The 24251-nt window shown below is 43.9% G+C and overlaps 1 protein-coding gene across 2 annotated transcripts; it reads right to left on the bottom strand.

The window, feature by feature from the left end:
- Positions 1–1769: 1769 nt before the first annotated feature.
- Positions 1770–23972, bottom strand: RAC1 (Rac family small GTPase 1). Of its 2 annotated transcripts, XM_058569328.1 has the most exons (7): positions 23752–23972; positions 15212–15283; positions 12328–12445; positions 6496–6552; positions 4874–4936; positions 3714–3873; positions 1770–3437 (listed from the first exon to the last, which is right to left on the bottom strand). In XM_058569328.1, exons 1-7 carry the CDS (start codon positions 23784–23786, stop codon positions 3307–3309), a joined length of 636 nt encoding a protein of 211 aa, XP_058425311.1. In that variant the 5' UTR covers positions 23787–23972; the 3' UTR covers positions 1770–3306. The 2 variants fall into 2 exon arrangements, with proteins under 2 accessions (XP_058425311.1, XP_058425312.1); XM_058569329.1 differs by lacking the exon at positions 6496–6552 and having other exon boundaries at positions 23752–23965.
- Between the last annotated feature and the right edge of the window lie 279 nt (positions 23973–24251).

Below are 24251 nucleotides of genomic sequence, written 5' to 3'. Positions count from 1 at the left end.
AAAACAGATTTCCCACACACTCCTCAGGAAGCTCTTGGAGAATCTGTTCATGAAGATGAGGAAGTAAATTAAAAAACAGAGTCAGGGGCCAGCCCAGTGGCGTAGTGGTTAAGTTCACACGCTTCAGCCGCCCGGGGTTTGCAGGTTTGGATTGTGGTGTGGACCTATGTGCTGCTTATCAAGCTGCGCTATGGCAGGCATCCCACGTATAAAGTAGAGGAAGATGGGCACAGATGTTAGCCCAGGACCACTCTTCCTCACCAAAAAAAAAAAAAAAAAAGGGGCCAGCCCTGGTGGCCTAGTGGTTAAGCTTGGCGTGCTCTGCTTCAGCAGCCTGGGTTTGGTTCCCAAGCACGGACCTACACCACTTATCAGCAGCCATGCTGTGGCAGCGGCTCACATACAAAAAGAGGAAGATTGGCAGCAGATGTTAGCTCAGGGTGACTCTTCCTCAGCAAAAAAAAAAGATGTAGTAAATAAAAGATCAACACATAAGAGAAATGGTAGGAGATTCTGAGACTTTAGGAAAATGAAAATTGATGAAACATAATACATCCAAACATCTTGAGATTTAGAGATGGAAGTTTACAAATTAACTACACAAAAAACTAAGCAAATAAAATATGAATTATCCCAAAAGAAACCAAAAGTCGTGCAGGAGAGGCAAAGTTCCTGTATTATATGGCTCAGCTGTATTTACATAGTAATAACTACAGACACTAAATAGCACCAATCAAAATGACTGAGGGGATGGGAAAGCTGGGGGCAGCTGGGGTGCAGATGGGAAGGAGAAAGCCCTCCTGTCTACCACAATGGGAGTATCAGTGGTAAGGGCTGAAACTGGAAAAGCCAACTGGCAATAAAAGCATGTGGTGTAGCCTGACTCCTGGGAGGAGAGCGAGCGAGGGGCTGGAGGCCGAATCGGTTGCCAGTGGCCATTGATTTCATCGATCATGCCAATGGAATGAAGCCTCCGTAAAAGACGCACGCACAGGCCGGGGATGCAGAGCCCCTGGGCTGGTGAATGGGGGAGATCTGGGCGAGTGGTGCACTCAGAGCACATGCAAGCTCTGCCCTCTCCCCATGCCTTGCCCTGCGTTTCTCTTCCACCTGGCTGTTCTGAGTTACATCCTTTTATAACAATCCGGTGAGCTAGTAAGTAAAAAAAAAAAAAGCAAGCATGCGGTTTAGATACGTGGAGACAAATGTAAAAAATGAGTTACAAGAACTAACTAGTTGCCCCTGGGGAGGGTGTGAAGGGGGAAGACTTGTTTTGGTAGCAAACCTTCAGAACTATTTGGTCTTTAAACTACATATTTATCTTTGGTAAAAAAAAAAACAACTCAAAAATAGTAATCTTCAAAGCAATAAAAAAGAATATTTAGAAAACTGATTCTAACATGAACTGTTTATAGTATAATTTCAGGCTCCAGAAAGGATCTGAAAGTCATATAGTCAGCCTCTGCTGCACAGGCTGCCAACTTGAGGCCCAACATCTGCATTTTCAGCCCAGAGCTCTGGCCCAAAATCCATGTGCATACACCCCCCACGGTGGCCATCACGTATGTTCTCACCAACATTCAACAGGTCCCAAACCAAACATCACTACCCACCCCCATTATATGCTGATTTATCCAGATTCTCTCCCTGGAGGGGCCGCTCCTTGTACCCCCCAGCATGAAAACATCCATTGAAAATGACTGTCTCCAACAACCCAGGAACCAGGAGGTTGTTCACCAAGGTCTCAAGAATTCAAGTATTACCAGTCATATGATTCAAGGATTTATTAAGTCATACATGCAAAACATACTGCTAATTGCATTAGCAAAAGATCAATGTAAAAACACTTCACAATTCTGCGACTGTCAATTTAAAAAATTTTGTTCTAGTGGTTGAGAGGTCCAACCTTGTATTCTTGCCAGTGGGTAAGTTGTACAGAACTTCGTTAGCACGAGCATGGGGTTTACAGAACCTCACAGACCCAAAGGAACATTGTTAGGCAGAGCAACACCAGGAAGCGCGTGTCCATGTGGGTGAGGCGAAGAGGAGGGTCAGTATGAGTCAAGGTACAGTGTTGGTGCTCTGGCAAGACAGTGATGTTAAGAAGGTTCATAGTTTAAGAATATCTAAAATATTTTAAAAACTGTAAAGCTGCAACACATGATTTTTACACCTAGTTACTAGAAAACTAAGGAAAGCATTTATTAGCTTTGAATAAAGTAAAATGAAAACAGGAATGCACTTTTACTAATCTACAAAAAAAGTTTCTAATGCATTATCAGAAAGATTTTATAATACAAGGAGGAATATTGCTCATTAAGAAGGGGTTCAATAAGAAAAGCACTTAACTAAGCAACTATGGGAATGACCACTTCAAAGTTGAATTAAATGCCCGATTTCAGGAGGGATGGCAGGTTTAAGAAAAAGGAAAAGCTTCAGAAAACACTTACTGATAATACCGACCTTTCTTCATCATCTACTGCATTTGACAGAAATTAACCTTTTAAAATTTTTACCCGTGACACTTTTATTCAGTTTAATTACGTGTACAATGTAGTGTAAATTAACCTCCACTTCGTTATTTTGTCAAAATACTGTCTTCATCCTTTGATCACATCAAGTGTTCCACACACACCACCCCAGTGCACCCACGGCTAGGGCAGAACACTTCATGAGGGAGCACGGGAGTCAGAGTTCTGTTCAAAATCTCAGCAAAGCTAACATACTAATTTTTTTTTTTAAATCTCACTACGAAATCAAAAAGATTGATCCAAAGAGTTGAGTTGTTACCCTCATTCCATTATGATACAGTACAATGTTAGGTAAGGAACATGGGTTGATAAATTACCGACACATTAAATGGCAACATTTCAGGAAGGAGGCTGAGCTTTGTCTCCCATCTGAAACTAGTTAGAAAGGGTCTGCTTTCCTAACTTCACAAGCTACAGTCTCCTTCAAGACGAAGGTCTTCAAACAGTTTAGTGCTTAGTGTTCTCAGCACAACAATGCAACTTTCACAAGGTATTTTGGCAACTCTTAATCTGAGCAAGAATAGGGGCTTTTGAAAAATAAGGCTTTAAGAAAGCTTGTCATTTTAGGGCTAAATTTTAATAGAATGTGCAAGTTTGAACTCTTACACTTGAAACAAACAAAACCTAAAAATTACTGATTGGTTCAAAATGGTTTTATGGAAAAACTAATCTGTAACAAAAACTTGGCATTGAGTGCAAAGGCTCCACCGTTTTTTTTGAGCAAAGCGTACAAAGGCTCAGGGGTGGGGACAGGGCGGGAGAGGGGCCCAGACGTTTACAGCAGCAGGCATTTTCTCTTCCTCTTCTTGACGGGAGGTGGGCAGAGAACCGCTCGGATAGCTTCATCAAACACTGTCTTGAGGCCTCGCTGTGTGAGAGCCGAGCACTCCAGGTATTTTACAGCACCTGCCAAGAAACAGCCTCTCAGAGCACGAACCTACTCTCTTCCGACCAGAACAAGAGCGAGAGGCAGCTCCCCCGCCCTGCCCCCTCTGCCAGCCCACTGGGCACAGCAGAGCAACTCCTACCCCTGCCTCCACCTTCCCGACTCTGACCTGAAGGCCCTGCTCTGCTGGTCCCCAAATTGGAGGAACACACTCTACTTCCCCAGACTAGACTCCAGTCTGTGTCACAAAATAAAAACGTGTGCAAAGCAGACATGACAAAGGCAGGATTTCATACCAATCTCCTTAGCCATGGCTAAACCCTGTGGGTAGGTGATGGGAGTCAGCTTCTTCTCCTTCAGTTTCTCAATCGTGTCTTTATCATCCCTAAGATCAAGTTTAGTCCCCACCAGGATGATGGGAGTGTTGGGACAATGGTGTCGCACTTCAGGATACCACTAGATGTGAAGAAAGGAATAAAGTTATGATGACACTCTCCTTTGTGAACTTCCTTCACCTAAATTATATCCACACGGGTGCCAAACTGTGTCACCACCCCACCTGAGTCACTGGGTCCCTACAGAGCCTTCATGCGCTCCAGCCTTGCTCACACCTTCCATTTACACCTTCCAGAACCACAGGACTACCTGTGGGTGTCTGATTAGCAAACCAGGACTCTCAAGATTAACCCTACAGAACAGGCTCTACTTGTCAGTAAGAGTGAGAGGGGAAGAGAAAGGAAAGGTCCCCCACAAAATACCACTTGTTTGGTAAAACAAGTTCTTAGGTTATCTCAGAAAATCCTTCATGTATTCAGGGATGAGAATACGTGAACTCTCGGGACCAAGGTCTCAGCTCTGCCACCATTACCCCACTGAACACATCCCTGATCACTACAACTGGAGGGCATCTTGCATGTGGCATTTACACTAAGAAATCTGTGAAAGATGCAAGAGTAGAAAGTAATGGTCAGGGGTCGGCCCGGTGGCGCAAGCGGTTAAGTGCACGCACTCCACTTCAGCGGCCCAGGGTTCACTGGTTCGGATCCCGGGCGCACACCGACACACTGCTTGGCAAGCCATGCTGTGGCGGCGTCCCATATAAAGTGGGGGAAGATGGACACGGATGTTAGCCCGGGGCCAGTCTTCCTCAGCAAAAAAAGAGGATTGGCAGATGTTAGCACAGGGCTGATCTTCCTCACCAAAAAAAAATAAGTAAGTAAGGGTCATTATTTTTATTAGGCCAACTCCCAAGTGCATGATTTTAACAAGGAATACACAGCACTTCCGAACCAGACCCTACAACTTTAGAATTCTACAAAGTCACATACTTAAAAATCTGATGATCTAAATAGAATTACTAAAACCAAGAACATTTCTATCTGTAAATGGTATTTTAATGTTTCTTTCTGAGAGTGACATTATGTAACAAAATATTTTTCTAAAAATCCTCACTTACCTTTGCACGGACATTTTCAAATGATGCAGGACTTACAAGAGAAAAGCAAATTAAGAACACATCCTATAAAAAGGAAACACAAGGAGACATTTAGAAAAGAGTCTTATAATGATGAATGCACTTTGGTTTCTAAATGCTGCTGGGTATTTATACTTCAATAGAAAAAGAAAAGAAATGGAAAAAAATAAACACATGCTGCTGGGACTGACTCATCGTACGAAGTGCATATACTGTGCCCCAGCAGCCTGTGTTGCAAGCTTGCACCCTGGACACACCCCTTCAGTTTCGTCGGACGGCTCCCAAACCAGAACCAGCACATGAAACAACCGGCTACTTGTGAGAAGAGGGGAGTGGAGGGCAAAATACGCTAGAAGTTCCTTGAGGCCACGGAGGCCTCTCTGCCATCACTGCCAACCCCCACTGGGAATCTAATGACCCATTACACAGAGACAAAATCAAGCGTCAAGGTCCTACTCCAATGTCTATAAAATTTGGTCTCAGTTTCTCAAAAGCAGAGTCAAGTTTAAAAACATTATCTACAAACAGCATGCTTTTCATCAAGCTCCCCATCCGCACGTTGAGTACAACGTGCCTCTTTAAGAACTGCCATTAGAGCCACTGGCAAAAAGTGGAGGTTCAAGTATTTGCTACATGAGCACGTTCCTCCCTGATGGAGGATGCTCTGGTGTGTTAAGTGGCATCTCCTCAGCTGTCAGAGCTTCTCAAATCCAAGCAGGGCCTCTGGAGAACTTGCACCCAGGGCAGCCGTGGCTAAAGTAGAGGTTCAATGGAAAAGTAGTGCAGAACAATTACCTGAACGAAATTTCTGGCTAAATGTAAGATATTTGGGTTTCTCCTCCTGTTCTGTATTGTGTAAAAAGTCAAACTTAAATATATATTTGTATTAAAAAATGCCCAAGAGTTTCTAAAGGTAGGTTTATAAAACAGTTTCCTGGAAAAACGCAATTATGCTACTTTGTGAAATGCACACAATTCCCAAGCTAACACTTTCAATCATCCAGCTGATAATCTTGTACCTGAAAGGGAAAGAAACATCCCACACAACAGCTTTTTATAAATGACATTTGAAAAATGCTAGCGCATGCACAAGCTTGTCCAAGAATCACCACGGCATTTTGGCACCTGAGCTGATTACAACATTTCAAAGCAGGGTGGGGTTAGCTCACCAGCACCGCACAGCCGTGCCCCAGACAGGCCCAGTGCACTGGACACCAAAGCACCAGGACACCAAAGCGGGAGAGAAGGCCCTGGCAGCCACAGTTAGTCCCGCTCCGCTCAAGCACACGGTATGCGGTGAGCTTCGAGGTGGAGCCTCGGTATTTCCATCCCCAACCAGCCTGGAGAGAAGTCCTTTCATAAAAGGCCCTCCTTTCACTTAGGAGGAGGGAGAAAGCAGTTGAGGACCTGCTTTCATTCAAGATAGTAGGTAAACTGTCACGCTCTTGTGAAAGCATATTTCATCAAGCAAAACCCTGATCTTGAGTGAATTAAATACAAAACACTCAAGGAACGTGAGGCTCCATAGGAAATCCTAGGAAAACTAAGTGAAACGAGAGAATAGATAAAGCTTGAAACTGAAGTCGATTGAAAGTTTTACATACGGCAATCGGCTTGTCTTTGCCCCTGGAGGTTATATCCTTACCATACGTTTCTCCAACCTAGTAATGCATGAGAACTGTGTTTGAGTTTAGTAAAAACTGAGGAAAATAAAAATCAATATAACCCGTTATTTATTCTCCATAGAATTTTCTCTCAACCCTCCCAAGGGATCTAAACATAGACGATGATCTAACAGGTCTAAGATGCCAAGTGCCACCGAAACACTCCATCAAGCTGGCCAAAGGCAGGCACCCTCTGAAGGTCAAGACGGTGAAGACAGAGGTCAGGCAAATACTGGGGAGGAGACAGGTGCTCCTTCTGCCCATGGCAGCACACGCAGAGGGTCCATTCCAGCAGAATGTACGACATGCCCGTGAAGCGCACAGCTTACGCTCAGAAGGGTCCTTCCCTTAACAAAGGCACGCATGTGTGCTATCACCGGCATCCCTTAGTGACAGGCACACTTCTCAAAGATCTCCATCCCAGTTCTCGGACACAAGGCCAGCTGAGGTCGCGGCCAACAGGATAAAGCACCTGTGTGTAAAACAGTCCTCTCGGATGGAAGGCTCACAGGAATGCCGCCAGGTGTGAGAGCTGTGAACACAAGTGTGCTGTGCAGAAAAGCTGGGCCTCTCTTCCCCCAAGTTCTGGGAGTGTGGTTTGAATTCAGGGACCCCATTACCGAAATGAACAGGGATGCTGCACTGAGACCTCCAACTCCCCGCCCCTGCAGATCTGGATGAGGCTGCCCAGAGTGACAGCACGTCCAGTGTTTATCACAACGCTCAGTTCACTCCTCTGTTGCAATAAAAATTGAAAGACTTGCTCTTCCAGCAACACAGAACCCTAGAAATCAGCACAGAACCCTGCAATTCTTTTAAGAGACAGACAAGAGAATCATTTTAATTTCATCTCACTCAAGCTTCTCTCATTTACAAGTCGAAGAGAATATTCAAGTTTCCATCACTATTCTGGTTTAATCTACAGGCTCTTTTCGAAGATCTGTCCTCCCAGGCCTTGACATGATGCCAAATCTTTATTGTGATCCAGGGACTCATGGGGATCAGTCACAAAAATGCCGCTTCAAAACATCCTCTAACCATACCTGTTCAACTCTCTTCAATTTTCAACATCTTTTTTGATGAAGAAACATGCTTTCCATCCCACGTTAACATTACGCCATCTGCCTGTTCCTTCCTCCTTCCTTTTTGTTCCCCCAGCCTAAATATAGCTTGAAGAAAACATTCTAGTGCTTCTGACACTGATCTTCTGGCATCAGTTCATTCCGAACTCTGCTTTCCCACCTGATGTCCCAGACGGAGGTGCTCAATCTTGGCTGGGGATCTCTATTTTTATGCCTGTCCTTGTCACACTCAGAGCACCTCAGTATGGCCACCTGTGGCGTGGCCATACTCATCCTTTCCTGAGCTGGAATGGGTCACAGGCCCATCTTTCCTCCTCTGGACTTGAACGCTACTTTCCTTAGATCGGCAGACTAAGATACACCAGACTCACATCGTGCCTTCGATGACTTTATTACTCCTGTATCACAAACCAGTTTTCCCTCTGGATCAGATGTCCAGCCAGAGCAGTTCTTACTGCTGCCCCCTGCCCCTCATCTGTCAACGGGACAACCCACAAAAAGACGAGTCTGCTTTTAGCTGAATGAGACTGGGCAGACATCTGCATGGCTGGAATCTACTACTCCCAAAAGCACTATCCTTTCTCCTTCTTTTGTTTTATTCTCTTCCAATGCTTTCCACCTGGTTTTTACTTTCAGGGTTGAATTTTTTTTTCCCCCTAAGGAAGATTCACCTTGAGGTAACATCTGTTGCCAGTCTTCCTCTATTTTGTATGTGAGCCACCACGACAGCATGGCCACCAACAGACGAGCGGTGTAGGTCTGCACCCAGGAACTGAACCCAGGCCGCTGAAGCGGAGCACGCCAAACTTAACCACCAAGCCACCAGGGCTGGCCCTTGAATATTTTTTAATACAGGCATTCTAAGCACTGGGAAAAGGACCAGGATACACAAACATGGCAGAGAAAAGCAGCTGCACATGTGTCATCAAAATGGAGCTGCTACAAAAACCAGTTGAGGAAAAAGAGAAAATCCCCCTGCCACCTGGGAGCTGCCTGGCGCTCACAACTCAGCCATGGCGTGTTCCTGCTGAATGGAACAATCTCCCAGAACACCAACACCAGACAAGGTCACTAAAATGAGACCAAAAGTAAAGAACTAAATAGAAGACCACTTCACAATCTTAAGTATAAACAAATATAAGTCACTGTGCAAACTGCAAAATCACCAAACATCCCTCTCACCCAGCCAATGAGAGTGTGTGACTACTTCTGTACCCATCACAGCTTTAGCCTCGCTTCATCCCCAACTTCTAGGTAAGAGTTATCAAAATACGCATAGAACTACCCTGCTTCCTGCCAGCATCCAATCCAGAACAAAGCCCCACTTCCGGAGCCCTCGCCCAAATCACCAACACAAGACCAAATCACACTCCACAGTCCCCCAGGGTGTGTCTCCCTGGTGGCAAAGTAACAAGTAACAAACCCAATTCTGTTTAACCACAGGTGTGTTCCCAGCGATTTTTGGCTGGAGGACACTGGTGCTGTAGGTTAGTCAACCTAACAAAACTTGAAGCCTTTTGAAAATCAAAATAGCCAAGCTAACCACCGTGGTTCCCTTCCTATCTAATGTCACAGTGGTCTCGTTCAGTACTTAAAAACCCTTCTCAAGTCAGAGCACACGCAGAAAATGAAAATACTGGCATGACACACTGGGGTCCTGGCTGACCTGAACACAGACAGGCCCAGGTTCTCCACAAAGAGGCTGGGCAGCATGGTTCTCTCGGAACACACAGGACTCAGGCCTTGTTATGACTTTCGCAAGTCACATATGTTCCCACTCACACCACTAAATCTTGGAACATGTAGGCAAACACAGGTAACTGGACACAATGCTAGACATTGGGCATGACCACTTTGCTGAATACACCTTGATTCTGAGCACGCCAACTGAAGATGAATATGCAGGACTTAGCAAACATTTTTAAAAGAGAACAGAAAGATAATTTACTAAAGAATAGAAAAGCCCTAAGGATTACCTAATTTAGAAAAATAAAAACTTGAAGGGCAATTTATACTGAAAATGATGAATACCTGCTAACTATCTTTTGGAGAATGAAGTAGAAACTAATGGTTTAAACAGATTTAACTTAGTGACACAGAGCTACCCAAGAGAGAAGAGCAGCAGCATTAAATGACTATAGGAAACATAACATCTCTTTTCAGGTCACAAAGACCTAAAAAGGGGTGAGATTTGGATAAGAAATTGTCCAACTGGCCCTTCGGGAGTGGGTCTGAGCACAGTCAGGGATGAGGCACATACACAGGCCTGCAGACCACAGAGCCAACAACTGGAGGCCATGTTCCATTTAGTACACAGTTTAGTGGTTTCCCCTTTGTCAACAAGGAACCAAGGTGCCAGTCTGTAACTTCCAAGGCCTGCTCCTCTTGGTAGGACAGCATGGCTCAAAGGAAGGAGACCTTTCAGGCTCCAGTATCTCAGCATTGGGGGCCTGCCCCTCAGTAGCCGAGATCACTTCCCTCAACTCCAAAGGAGTCCAGGTAGGCACGTCTTTAACCGCTGGTTGGGTGCTCTCCCTCTGCTCCTGACGACCCACTCACACCCTCTATGCTGGCACAGTGTGTTACAGAGTCCTGTGAGCTACCTGAGGGCAAGAACCACGCCTTACTCCCTTTTTGTGGTTCAAGCATCTGATAGGAAAACAGTCTACCGCCTTACACAGAAGGGACATAAAGAGTTGGGTTGCAAGCCTCGCACACTACAGCTTGATTCAAACTGCTACTTATCTATGTGTCCTTTAGCACACAAAGTGGGAATCTCGCCAAGTCACCTGTGACTTACTGTGAGTGACTCCCTCAGAGAAAAAGGCCGAGCCCCGCCCTGGGTCCCCTGAGTCATAGGAGGTGGTTCTCATTTCTCAGAAGTGACACCCCACCCTTCCAGATGTATCCAGTGGGTTGGAGACTCCTACTCTACCAAGCCAATATGTTGGCAAATCCATTTAAAATCTGGAATTACTAGCACCCACTAGGTACATAATAGTTTCCTAAACATACTAAAGAATTCAAACCATTTGGTGATTATAGCTGATTTTTGGATTTTTTGTGAGGAAGATCAGCCCTGAGCTAACATCCATGCCAATCCTCCTCTTTTTGCTGAGGAAGACTGGCCCTGGGCTAACATCCGTGCCTGTCTTCCTCCACTTTATATGGGATGCTGCCACAGCATGCCCTGACAAGTGGTGTGTCAGTGCGTGCCCGGGATCCAAACCTGCGAACCCTGGGCCGCCGCAGTGGAGGGTGCGCACTTAACCAATATGCCACTGGCAGGGCCCCACAGCAGATTTTTAATACTTAATCACAGTTCATTTTTAGCTAGAGATTAACTGAGAAACCACCCAAGGACAATCAGCAAAAATCTACAGCTCAGAGAAACGGTATCTGGCAATTTCTCCAGCAGGAAACAAATAGAAAAGACAACGACTGTTGCATGGAAAAGGCTGTATTCAAAAGTTTAAAACTATCATTAACTAAAAGGAAGTTCATTAGAAAATAAAAAAAACAAGAACTGGGTAGACTGGAACTAATTAGTTATTTTCACCCACAGTAACCCCCAAGACAAAGTGATGATTCAGTCAATCAAAGGGTCAAAGCCTGCCTTCTCTGGACGTCTCCTGTCCTGACTCTGGCCTCTCTGGCCATCCCAGCTTGCTGAGAGCTCGTATAGCAACTTGCACTCATGTGGGCTCAGCTCTGAACTGAGGAGCTCTCTGGATCTACCAGTACATCCACAGAAGAACGAGGAGAAATCCTAAGAGCAGCTACCCTGGAGTGTCTGCGCCATGCCAGGACTGGTTTTGTGCTTTTTCTGCTTGATGGTTATTAACTCATCTAATCCTACAAGGAAAGAGGTGAAGACCAGAGATGAAGAAAATTGCTAGGAAGACGGACAGCGCAATCTGAACCCAAGGAATTTGCTCAACTATCTCTTTAGTTACCTAAGTCTTCAAAGTAGTTTTAAAATACACTTTCAAAACGAAAACAAACATGTAACAAGATAAGCAAATAATACAAGTAAAACAATTGCTTATTAAAGAAAAGTGGCTTCTGATTATGTTTTCACCAACTACTGCTTTGGTAAGTAGAGCATTTCGTTGTCTGATATAGGAACAAAACTAATCTAAAAATTTTTCTGACTGGACACAGTGGACACATTTTTACAAAACTGAAACCTCAACCAACACTGAGAAGATTTAGGTACTAACACGATAGAAAATGAACAGGTATTTTATAGAAAAACAGCATTAAACCCATAAGATTAGTTACTAACTGGATTTAAAGAAACCTACTCGTAACTGCTTAATTTGATTCTATGGTACAGAACTGGCACAAAGCAAACTAATCTTGAAACTAATTGCTATTAAAACTGGTTTACAAAAACATAACAGTATCTGCTTCATACGGTTGTCCTAAAACTAAATGAAAGAATGTGAAATGCACAGCGTAGTATTCAATAACTGGTAATGCTCAAAAATAAAAACAAACAAACCAACAAACCCTGGTTTGCATCTAGGGGGACATTCACTACTGAACTAATTGAACTTTAATTGCTATTACTTGATATACCCAAAAGATGGCAATATAAGCAAATCCATAGGTGATATGCAATTAATTAAATATCCCGGAATTGTATATTCTAAAGGACAGGTTAAAAATCAGTCACGATCCTTACTGTTTGCGGGTAGGAGAGGGGACGTAATCTGTCATAATCTTCTTGTCCAGCTGTATCCCATAAGCCCAGATTCACCGGCTTTCCATCTACCATAACATTGGCAGAATAGTTGTCAAAGCTGTGGAATGGGGTAAAAATGGTTAGTCTTCAGCCTTGGAGCATAAGGCACAGATCCATTGCCCGAGTTGCTGTCCTAGCCGGGGTCCCAGGGAACGTGTGCTGAGAAGGCTGGGAGCACGCAGGAAGGCTGCAGGCCAGCAAACGCCTGGCCTGTGGGCATGAGGAGAAGCCTGTGAGCTAAGAGGTAGAGGGGAACCGGGGCTGGAGGGTAAGGGAAACAGTGCCTGAGAAACGCTGGACAAGCTGCTCAATTTAACAGAAACAAATTACGGGCAGCAACAAAAACATTTACCTTTAATAAACAGAATACTAAGATTTTTCTCTCATGGAAGAAATAAAGTATAAAACCAGTTCCTCTTTCAAATCCCACTTGTTGAGTTTTTCATGTACACATCTGACTCGTTTTCAACAAGGCGGCACCCCACAAGAGCTGCACTCTGCACTATTTCCAGAACACCCACCTGAGTGGAGGGTGACTTAGTCAAGTCTTGGTCACTCATGCCTGCAACCCAAGTGCAGTGGAAACACAAACAAACCAGATTTGAGAAGCGATCAGATCACGTAACGTTTTCAGAGTGTACCAGATTACACATATAATTAATTTGAAGCTGCTACACGTGAATTAGTTAACTATCAGCAGTAGCAGCCCTTTAGAAAAGCCTACGGGCTGACAGGGAAAATAAGGTTGACATTAAAATATGACTACAAGTACCCTTAGAGTAGTTTCATTAAAAAGAAAATCTGGCCTTGCAATGCACACCAGGGCAAGTACCAAACAGAACCCAATACATCAGCCTTTCAAATAAAATTCCAGACTTCATTTTTACATACTATTAAGACTAAAACTTAGGGTCTTATTACACAGTGACAGCAAAGTCAAGGTCAGAGTAACATTCCAATGGGGTTCATAGAATTTAATGACCAAACTAGCTTTCATAAAGAAAAGGTCTGATGTGTGGCAATTCTGCTTCTGTGAGAAAAGGATAGATTATTCAATAAATGGTACTGTGACTTTTTTCCCATGGGAAAAAAAATCAGGTGCCTGCCTCATACTGTACCAAAAAGTAAATTCTAAATGCATTAAAGATAAAAACTTTAACCACAAAAATCCTAGAAAAAATACTAGAGAATATTTTTGCATCACTGAAGTAGGAATGGTCTCCCTAAGTAAGACATAAAACTAAGGGAAGGGGAAGAGTGGCATATTTAGACAAAAATGTTAAACTTCTTTATGGCAGGGCCGGCCCTGTGGCTTAGCGGTTAAGTGCGCGTGCTCCGCTGCTGGCGGCCCGGGTTCAGATCCCGGGCACACGCCGACGTACCGCTTCTCCGGCCATGCTGAGGCCGTGTCCCACATACAGCAACTAGAAGGATGTGCAGCTATAACATACAACTATCTACTGAGGCTTTGGGGGAGAAACAATAAATAAATTAAAAAAAAAAAAAAAAACTTCTTTATGGCAGAAGACACCATAACAAAGTTCAAAGACAACTGAGAGACAGAAGGATTACCATTTCTTATATACAAAAGTTCCATCAGTAACAAAAACTTTCACTAGAAAAGTAAGCAAAGGATTTCAACAGGCAATTCACAGAAGACTACAAAAGGACAGTAAACATTCAAAAGATTTTAACCTCAGTGGTGATCAGAAATGCAAATGATGAGGTAACTTTTTCCAACTCATGTTAACCACAATACGTAATAAGGGGCCATTCTGGTCACAGCTGGTCACAGTGATAGTCTTTTGGACAGCAACTGGGTAGTATCTATTAAAAGTTAAAACACCCATTCCTTTTCGATTGGGCATAATTCCACTTCTAATAATCCATCACATGTGCACAGACATGGGCAACGACGTCTAACACAGACTATTTGTCATGCCCCCCCTCCCCAGGCCCTAAAGGACCAGGGGTTAAATCAGCTATAGTATTTCACAGTCATTAACAACTGTTATGATTTAGCTCTATCTGCACGCATAGGAAAGTCCTCACCATAAATTCAGGACAACATGGACAGTACGATTCCAGTGATACTAAAATGTGCTCACGACACTTCAGAGAACACCGAAGTGCGTGTGCTGTGCTGGGGGATCAAGCCCTGGGGGGACTGGAGTGTTCCCGCTCCACTGGGATGGCAGCCGTGAGGGGAGAGCTCACCACTCACCATGGCCAAGGGGCGCTGCGCTATGGGGCTCGGCTACACCGGGCTCCCTAGTAACCCCAGCATTAGAAAAGCACGTTTCCATCTTCACCCAATTCTGCTGCCCTCAGGGAATAAGCAGCTCAGTAGCCAACTCTGCCCTCCCACACACCCTGGTTTCCTCAGTTCCAAAGCCCCATACCTCAACAGTGACATGTAACCATCACATTACTTGCCAGAAAAGGCCAATTAAAACATAATGGAGTATTTCATGTTCCAGTTCCTTGATCTTTCACACAGAGCCCAGAGAGCCAAACTGATCTGAAACTCCGACATTAACCAGTCTCTATACTTCACAGTTGGTTAACTTTCTTGTTCCCTCAATGTCTAAAAATCAGTTAGGAAAGTGACGTGTTTCATCACTATGCACAAACTTTATATTAGATTCAGCATTTTTTAAAAGCCCAAATACCTTATGATTAGACTTCAGTGAATGTTTGAGAGGAAAATTAACCATATCTGTTCATACAAGGATTAAAAATGGCTTTATAAAGCAAAACAAAGGTCAAAGGAATCCGAAAAACATCACAGAAGTTCATTCTCGGTTGAACTTGAGATACTTACACAGTGGGGATGTATTCTCCAGGAAATGCATTGGTTGTGTAACTGATCAGTAGGCAGGTTTTACCTACAGCTCTAAAGAGAGAGAAAAAAACAGTGTAAGTTGCTTAGTCAACATGAATGTAATCCTTGCTTTCATCATCCTGTTAAAATAATTTACAGAAAAATCAAGGAGTATACACGAAGTACTTAGCATTACAGGAAACGATCAGTTCCTATAACCTTTTATTTAATGCTACACATACATTTTTATTCTGAACTTTAAACAAACTAGAATTTCTCACAAAGGCAGTCAGGAGCCTCCACCTTCTGTTTAGGTATGTGGTACAAGCCCTAATAGTCAAGAAATAGTTGTTAAATAAGCACAAGGTTCAAGAGGAACACTATTTTAAAACTGAAAGTCTCTTCTGTGAAAGTCTGTAGAAATCTTTCATCCAAGAATCTTCAATTCTATCCTCAAATTATTTTGATGAATACTAGGATGCAAACACAGCTTTCTTCTACAACTTCCACCTTGTTGATAAGTAATATATTTTGCTGCTTTTGAGTGGCAGCTCAAATTCCCCCACCTTCCTAAAGCCCTCCCTCTGGCAATCGGTAATGACTTCTCGTAACACAGTGCTTAGTCACTAACCACCACACAAGAGGTGCTCTCACTTGAATTCATCTGTATTCATTTGCCACCTCCCCAGCCCCATCCTCACACGCCACCATAAGCTTTTAGAGTGGCTATCATAATATATTCCAGACATATTAATTCATGGCTCAGGGATGCTGGAGTAAACTTCTCAAACAGCTGTAAAGATGAGAAAGTAAGAGAACCATGTAGAAATAAACACTCCAGAGACAGGAGGGGCTCCTGCACAACAGGTAGTGGGTACAGTCTGCCGTCAGGCAGAGGTCAGATTGATGGCTGAAAGTCTCCCAACCACTTGAAACTTTTTTCAAGAGAATATCACCTAAAAATTAAGAAGATCACTGCACCATTAGCCAAAAAACGGTCTCCAAATTTTACAACATTCACAGGGCGACTTCAGGGGCTTCTGAGAGCCCAGAGTCCCTGGCCTCCCAAGGGTTCACCAGATGCTCTCCTTACGTGAGCCCATCTCCCTGCTGTCCTCAGCTGGCTTAGCAAGGTCCTGATGATATACTGGAGTTCTGAGTTGTAAGATTTTGTTGTTCAATCTCAACTACTATGAATTAGAATTCACCATAAAGAAGTTAAGTGCTTTCCTTTTTTCCCTGCACTCTGAGCTTAAGGCCAAAACCTAAACAAGGACAGATTACACGCCCACCCAGCCTTGCCAATACTTGTTTCCCTCATAACATTACTAAAGGCTTAACAAAAGTTGGAACTCCCCACCCCAAAGACCTCACAGAGTCAAACATTACATCATCAGGAGGTAGCTTCCAACTCCTAAAGGCTTTCTAAACAAAAATGACTCACTGGCCGGACATTTTGTTAAAAGCTTAGAATGTCAAAATAAACCTGTAGGAGCAGGAGCCTAAGATGTGGAGTCATTACCCTGGATTTGAGACCTCTGGTCAACTCAACCACTTACCGGCTAGAATTTTTGGTAAGTTTCAACTTCCTTATGCCTCAGTTGTCTCAACTGTAAAATGGATGTAAAACTAGCAACTCCATCACAAAACTATTGTGAGCATTAATTCAAATTCGATCTATACCAACAAATTGTGTGCTATGCCAGGAAGTGTACTAGGTGCTAAAGATTGCAGTGAATGAGACCTCAAGGGATTTACGCAGTTATTGAACTAAAAAATGAAGAATGTAGTCATTACATAAAATTATAGATGTGATAGTGTTATTAGATACTCTGGAAATGTACAGCAAAGGGATCTAACCTAGTCTTGGGGCAGTTACAGGAGGCTGCAATATATGCTGAGACTTAGGAGGAGTGGGGACACAGATAGGGAAGAACATTCTAGGCAAAAGCAACAGCATAGGGGGAGGTCCAGACTAAAAGAAGCCCAGTACAACTGAAGAACAAAGAAATACGGGGGAAGTGGGAGAATAAAACCTGAAGGTGTCCTCTGTCTTGTTAAGGACATGGGATTTGATCCTCCTTGGGAAGTCACAGAAGGTTGTGAGTTGCCAAGAAACCAATGGATTTGCATTTTGAGAAGTCTCTGACTGCAGTATGGAAAGAGGACTGAGGAAGCTTGGAGGCAGGAAATCAAGGGAGCAGCCACTGCTGTGTTCCAGGAACCACCACGATGGTGTGCACCAAGGAGGCGGTTTCAGGGTGAAGAGAAGGGGATCATTTCAAGAGCTACCTAGATGTGAGGCAGAACAAGCATGGCGGGCCCTGCACTGGATGTGGTAGCTGAGGAAGAGAGTGGAGTCGAAGGCAATGAATAGTGAACCTCTTTTCAAAATTACAAACGTTGTTGTGTAAAAATGTTAACAGTTATTGCCTCTTAATGTCAAGAATAAGCAGCTACATAAAGGTTTTAACTGTTACGTTAAAATGTCAGAGTAGCACTTCCTTTAAGATCCTGTCCTAAGTCCCTTCAATATGTATGAGGAACAAACCCACTACTATAAATACAACCGTGTGTGTGTTTTTTAAAGTAAATACTATCTTTATTCTCATTTTACAGATAAGGAAACCGAGTTTCAGAGAGGTCATAACACTAGGTTGGATAGAAAGCCATGGAGGTGTGGAGAGAGGCGGAGGGACCTGGGTTAGGGACTCTGTGAAGTTCGGGTGAAGATTTTTTTAACTGTGAAATTTTTGTTGTACATTATTGTTTGTCAGTCACCATATAAATGCATCCCTTCTCCCCTTGTGCCCACCCCCCCGCCAACTGTGTTTTAAATGCTCTAAAATTTCTTTTCCTGAAACTTCGTCTTTATCTTTTGAAAGGCTTAACTGTAAAGGAATTCAAGGTACTGCCATAAGCTGATATTGACTGAAATTTTATTACCAATCATTATTTGCTATAAACCTGTGTTCTGTAAGAAATTAAATTTTAAAATTCTGACTTTTTAAATAAGTACATGTCCAACCTTTAACTCAAATATTTACTTAATTTTTTAAAACAGATAAAAAGAAAAAGAAAACGGTTACTTACCTCCCATTAGTATATTTACCCACTTCTTTTAAATATACTCCACAAATAAACACTAGAGGCCAAAATCAACATCAGCTCTAGGCAAAGTCACAGCTTTTCCCCACATGAAGAATGGAAGCCGTTTTTGGTCACAGCTCTAACTGACGCCGGGCAGAACTTCTAGAAGTTACTCTTTGCCTTGGAATTTCCAATTTTATATATTTAACTGCTCAGTTTAACCCCTTTTTAATCTTTGTAAGATGCTGTAACTCTAGAAAATGAACATGAGTCTACAGGAAGAACACTCGCGTGAGCACTTTTTTTTTAACCTACCTGTGCTTCTCCTGCTCTACCTTGTAGAAATAACCAAGACTAAAGCCAATAATTTATGTTCCTATTATATCCTTAATTTTTCCATTAGGAGAACTTAAAGGAAACTTTTCACTTAAAAATTTTTTGGTAAACTTCCGTGTTACTTCCTGAAATCTATAAACCAAAACTTAAAAGCACATATGATCAATCTGTCTGGAAACACTGGCAATTTTCTCATGTTAAAAAAGCAAGGGATGGGGCCAGCCCGGTGGCGCAAGTGGTTAGGTGCGCGCGCTCCGCTGCGGCAGCCCGGGGTTCGCTGGTTCGGATCCCGGGCGCGCACCGACGCACTGCTTGGCAAGCCATGCTGTGGCGGCGTCCCATATAAAGTGGAGGAAGATGGGCACAGATGTTAGCCCAGGGCCGTCTTCCTCAGCAAAAAAAGAGGAGGATTGGCGGATGTTAGCACAGGGCTGATCTCCTCACAAAAAATAAATAAATAAATAAATAAATAAATAAATAAATAAATAAATAAATAAATAAAGCAAGGGATCTAGGAAGCTCAAAAAGAAGAATCTTCTGCATTGCCCTTTTTTAAAAAAAATAAACTAATCTTGTAGGACAGAAAAACTTGATTTCTCCCATGACTATTGTAAACCAAAATAAGGAGCCTACATTGCTATATAAAAGTACCTACACATTGGGGCTGGCCACATGGCGTACTGGTTAAGTTTGGCATGCTCTGCTTCAGCAGCCTGGGTTCTCTTCCTAGGCACGGACCTACACCACTCACTGGCAGCCGTGCTATGGCAGCGACCCACACACAAAATAGAGGAAGACTGGCATAGATGTTAGCTCAGGGCGAATCTTCCTCAGCAAAATAAATAAATAAATAAAAGTACCTAGTTCTTAAGGACAAATTAATAGAATGTAGTAGAATATGGATTACAAGTATCAAATATATATTCATACTTATTGCATAAATGAACGACTCTGAATGAAAGTCCTCAATTCACACTGAGAAATGGGATTTGGAGACGTAACAGTAGGCCTTCAGTAAATGCATAACTATGCAGAGAATACCTTCAGAAAACGTATGAACTAACAGAGCAATTTAGTGCTACAAAAGCACAAAACCCAATCTGAAATTCTGATGTTCTGCCACGAACAGGGGACATCACAACCAACTTACAGAGAATGCCAGCCATTATCACCACTGGAGGCTTCAAAACATTCAGATTCTGTGTAGTTTCTAGAATACTCAAAGCTGAAGATGCTATCTATAATAGAGTTCTAATCTGAAGCAGCCATCACTCTAGATGGCCCTTCTAGAACCAAGCCTAACCCTGGGGTAGTTGATATTTGGGTCAGCTAAAGATAAAGAGCTCAGAAACAGGAATTTATATCTAACTGCATATCACCCCCATTCTCCTTCAAAATCAACTCCTCTATTAAATCCTCTTTAAATGTTCCCCAATAATGGGAAGATATGTGATAAAGCAAATAGAGCAAAATGCTGATTACAGAATCTAAGTGGTGGGTATATGGGTATTCACTGCACAATTCTTTCAACTTTCTGTATGTTTGAAATTTTTCATATTAAGATGTTGGAGGAGGGGCGGGCCCGGCGGCGCAACCGGTTGGGTGCGCGCGTTCCGCTGCGGCGGCCCCGGGGTTCGCCAGGCCCCGGGGTTCGCCAGTTCGGATCCCGGGCACACACCGACGCACCGTTTGTCAGGCCATGCTGTGGCGGCGTCCCACATAAAGTGGAGGAAGATGGGCATGGATGTTCGCCCAGGGCCAGTCTTCCTCAGCAAAAAGAGGAGGATCGGCAGATGTTAGCACAGGGCTGATCTCCTCACACAAAAAAAAAAGATGTTGGAGGAAAAATATTCCTTCTGATGACTTTGGTAACTGCCTCAGTAGCAGGATTCCTGATACAACACCTCCTTTCTAGGAAGGGTAAAATTATAAGATAGAGCTACCTGGTGATGCAGAGGTGAAAAAGTAGGAAGCACTAATACACTAGATGACTAACGCAAAAGACAGAACATTATAAAAGGTGGCTTTAAGGTTTCTAAAACTGCATTCCTGATAGTCCTCCACTGAACCCACTCCAAACTTTTACTGGGATTATCATTTAAAATTACAAAAAAAAAAAAAAAAAAGCATTATGTATAATTTTACCAACCAAGATCAGAGTCAAACACTAAACCTAAATTTGGAAGCCAGTGCAGAATTCAAACACCTTTACAACGGGTCAAAAATAGGGAACTCCATGCCACCAGACAAAAATATACAGGTAATTCATGAGGTGCTTAAACATTTATGGATCGTACCATCACTGATTGTTCAACGGGAAGTGGAGAGTAACTGGTGTACATTCCTATAAAGATGACATCATGGAAGGCATTTATCATGCTCAACCAAAAAAATTCCTGGAGAGCAACGTGTAAATTAGACATAGGGCTAGAGAGACCACTAGCCCAATCTGGAGTGAAATCAGGGAGCCTTCTAGTCAACCAAAATAACACTATTAATAATGATTGTTTATATGTGAGATGCTGTTTTACCTAAGTTAAACTGAAAGAAAAATCTTGGGGCAGAGGTTTCCCAAACAAAAGCGACAGTCCGTGTGTTCAGGAAGGACTAACAGAATTAGAATCAACAGAGAGATTAACAGAACAAAAAAGTATCAAATTTTATCTCATATTTCATACTCAATGCCAAATGATTTGCTATATAGCAAATAATGCATTAGAAGAATATAGGCTGAATGATCGTAGTTATAATATGGTTATGACATAGCTTTTAACCATAATTCTAAGAATATTTTTGAAATAAGGAAGCTTGCAATTTGTAGAACCTCAGTTTGCCTTCACTGCTTCAAGTGCCCTTAATTGCCTGAAAATCCACAACATTGACTTCTCCACCCCACAAAATTTAGACCCACACTTACAGCATTAACAATTTTTGAATAAAGAACATTCCAACTATGTCACCAGGAATATATCTTATTCGAGGGAAAGCAGAAAAATATTTTTGGCATGGAAAATTATGTATCTAGATTTTTCACTGAAGTATTGTTTGCTACATACCATCCCTTAAATAAAGTAATACAGCTTAAATTTTTTTTTGTAAAGGTACATTTCACTTCTAATATGGCTTAGCCCTAGTCAACGTCAGTGTCAAATATAGTATCAAAAAACTGACTGAATAGGCCAGGAACTGTGTTTCATGCCTAACACTCCCTTCACAGAGCCTAGCAGTGCCTCAGAGTAACAGAAACAGAAATAATGATACTGGCAGCTGGCACTTACTCAGCAGGGGCCAGGCACCTGTGAGGCACTTAACATCTAGCATCTTGTTTAATCCTCACAATGTCCCCTAGGGGCACCTCTCCTGGGGGCGATGAGCTATACCCTCAGGTTTTCCCCATAAGTGGTGAGGTGGGGATTTAAAGGAAGGATCCAGATCCCATAGTAGGCATTCAACAAGTATTTGACCAAACAAGCCAATACAAACAGTAGAGGTCCATAATCTGTAAGTACTATTAAATACACTAAATATATCCGTTGTGCTTATGTGTTAGTTATTTTAAAGTAAGAATATTACATACTGTGTGTGGTTAGATATTGAATTATCAGCAATTTGATTTTTTAAAAAACTAGTATTACTTCATATTCTAAGCATTATTGATTAAGCATTTTTAATTTTTAAAGGAAATTCAGATAATTTAAAATGTTCCTAAGACAAAGTGACGTGTTTAGCTAATTCATTATGCAAAAGGATCAAAAGTTCATTTAAACGACTTCACTGTTAAACCAGCTAATTAGACATTTTCCCCCACATCAAAGTAAAGCTGCCTTTTAAAAGGTTAAAAAAAAACCAAGTACCACACATATTCCTAAGTAGGTGAAACTAACAATTTTTAGTTATTTACATAGAACCATGAAGGGTTAATAATCCCTCACATTTGTCAGTCTGACAAATCCGACAGACCAGCATCTTTAATAAATAAGTTGTCTAACTGTCCTTCCTGCATCTGAATTAGTTAGAGAAACAATTTCAAACGTCTAACTTACAATGACCGAAAAAAGCTGAGAATTCACAAATTCACTGAGAGGCATAAAAGCACCATCAGTCCTAATGACAAGTTTGGGGACTATTAATCAAAAGGAACAGTGATGCCAGAACTCTTCCTTCGACTTTACAAGACTCAAAAAATGGACCAATTGCATTCTGAGTTTGATGAAACTGGTAGTAATTCCTGGAGCTTCCTTGTTAACGCCCAACTACTCGAGCAACGCTGAGACACACAATTTTGCTCGGATTACACTGAGATTCTTGTTTCTATGGGAGAAAAAAAGTGCATAAGACAAGTCTTGTCTTCCTCGAGGGCCTGTAACCACCACGGACAGGCATGAAAAGAAATGTCTTGAGTCACAGGGCAGCTCGGCTCCGGGAGCCTGTTCTGCTACATCCCATACCTAACCCATGAATCGAAAGGCAATTTCTTTCTTTTTTTTTCCTCAATGACCACACCACGTTCAGAGAACGTTCTCAATCACACCCAGCTTCTCGCAGTGAGAATCTTAGAAGTTTCTCCAGGGAAATAGCAAAAATGATCATTTAAAAAATCCTAAAAGTGGCGAAGCAGTACAAGTGGAAGACACCCCCCAGTAACTCAGTGAAGGGTCACCCAACCAGCCCGTGCAAATATTCGTCAAATATCACCGACCCGACCGGCGCCACCCTCGGACGCTCTCAGTGGGGCTCGAGAGGTTCATACAAAAACCAAGGAAGGGTCCTGATCCGTAACAAGGCGACGCTGCAAGCCCACTTAATCCACAGGCCGACGCGGGAGGGCGGCGGGGCGGCGCTGGGGGAGCTCGGCCTGGCCGGCGGTCAGCGGCGCGGGGAGCAGGCGGGAGGGTGGAGTTCACTTTTCCCTCCGGCCGCGACCGGTGGTGCCCTCCCCCACCGAAAAAAAAAAACCAGCGGGAACCAGGCCCGCGCCGCCCGAGCCCGGGGAGGGGTGGCGGCCTGCGCCCCCCGCCCCGCAGAGGCCCAGGCCCCACGCGAGCCCGTGGCGCGCGCCCGCCCGCCCGGCCCGACCCCCGGTCCTCCGGCCCCCGGCCCGGCCCCGCACTCACCCGTCTCCCACCACCACACACTTGATGGCCTGCATCTGGGCCGCTCGCTGGGCCGCGGCGGCGGCGGCCGGGCGCTGAGGCGAGAAGCGGCGGGCTCGGGGCGCGGCGGGCGGACGGGCGCGCGGCTGCGGGCGGCGGGGCGCGGGGTGCCGGGGCCGCGGTCCACGCCGCCTCGCCCTCCGCCGACGGGAAGCCGAAGCCCAGCAGCGGCCACCACCCAAAGCTGGGGAAAACTGCAGAGAAACAGGAAATGGCTGCTCCACTCACATCCGGCCTCCCCTCCCCCGCGCCGGCGCCGCCGCTCCCAGGCTCCGGGGCGGGGCCGCTCCCGCCCGCGCGGCTCCCGGGGTTCCTCTCGGCTTCGGGGACGCTCGGGAGCGCTCGGCTCCAGCCGCTGGGCGCGCCTCGGAGGGCGGCGGGGCGGGCCGGCCGCCATCTTTGCGCTCTGACAGACGCGGGCCCAGCCCGCCCCGGCCGGGCCTGGCGTCGGCCTTGGCAGG

Source organism: Diceros bicornis, chromosome 26 (genome assembly GCF_020826845.1).
Source record: "Diceros bicornis minor isolate mBicDic1 chromosome 26, mDicBic1.mat.cur, whole genome shotgun sequence".
Taxonomy (NCBI): Eukaryota; Metazoa; Chordata; class Mammalia; order Perissodactyla; family Rhinocerotidae; genus Diceros; species Diceros bicornis.
This window is presented reverse-complemented; position numbering and strand designations above follow the sequence as displayed.

Excerpts from the sequence above, each read along its gene's own strand:
- RAC1 (XM_058569328.1), bottom strand. The coding sequence starts at position 23,786 with ATGCAGGCCATCAAGTGTGTGGTGGTGGGAGACGG. Across the intron at positions 15,284-23,751 it reads TGTGTGGTGGTGGGAGACGG|AGCTGTAGGTAAAACCTGCC; the intron begins GTGAGTGCGGGG and ends CTCTCTCTTTAG. Across the intron at positions 12,446-15,211 it reads GGAGAATACATCCCCACTGT|CTTTGACAACTATTCTGCCA; the intron begins GTAAGTATCTCA and ends CCCATTCCACAG.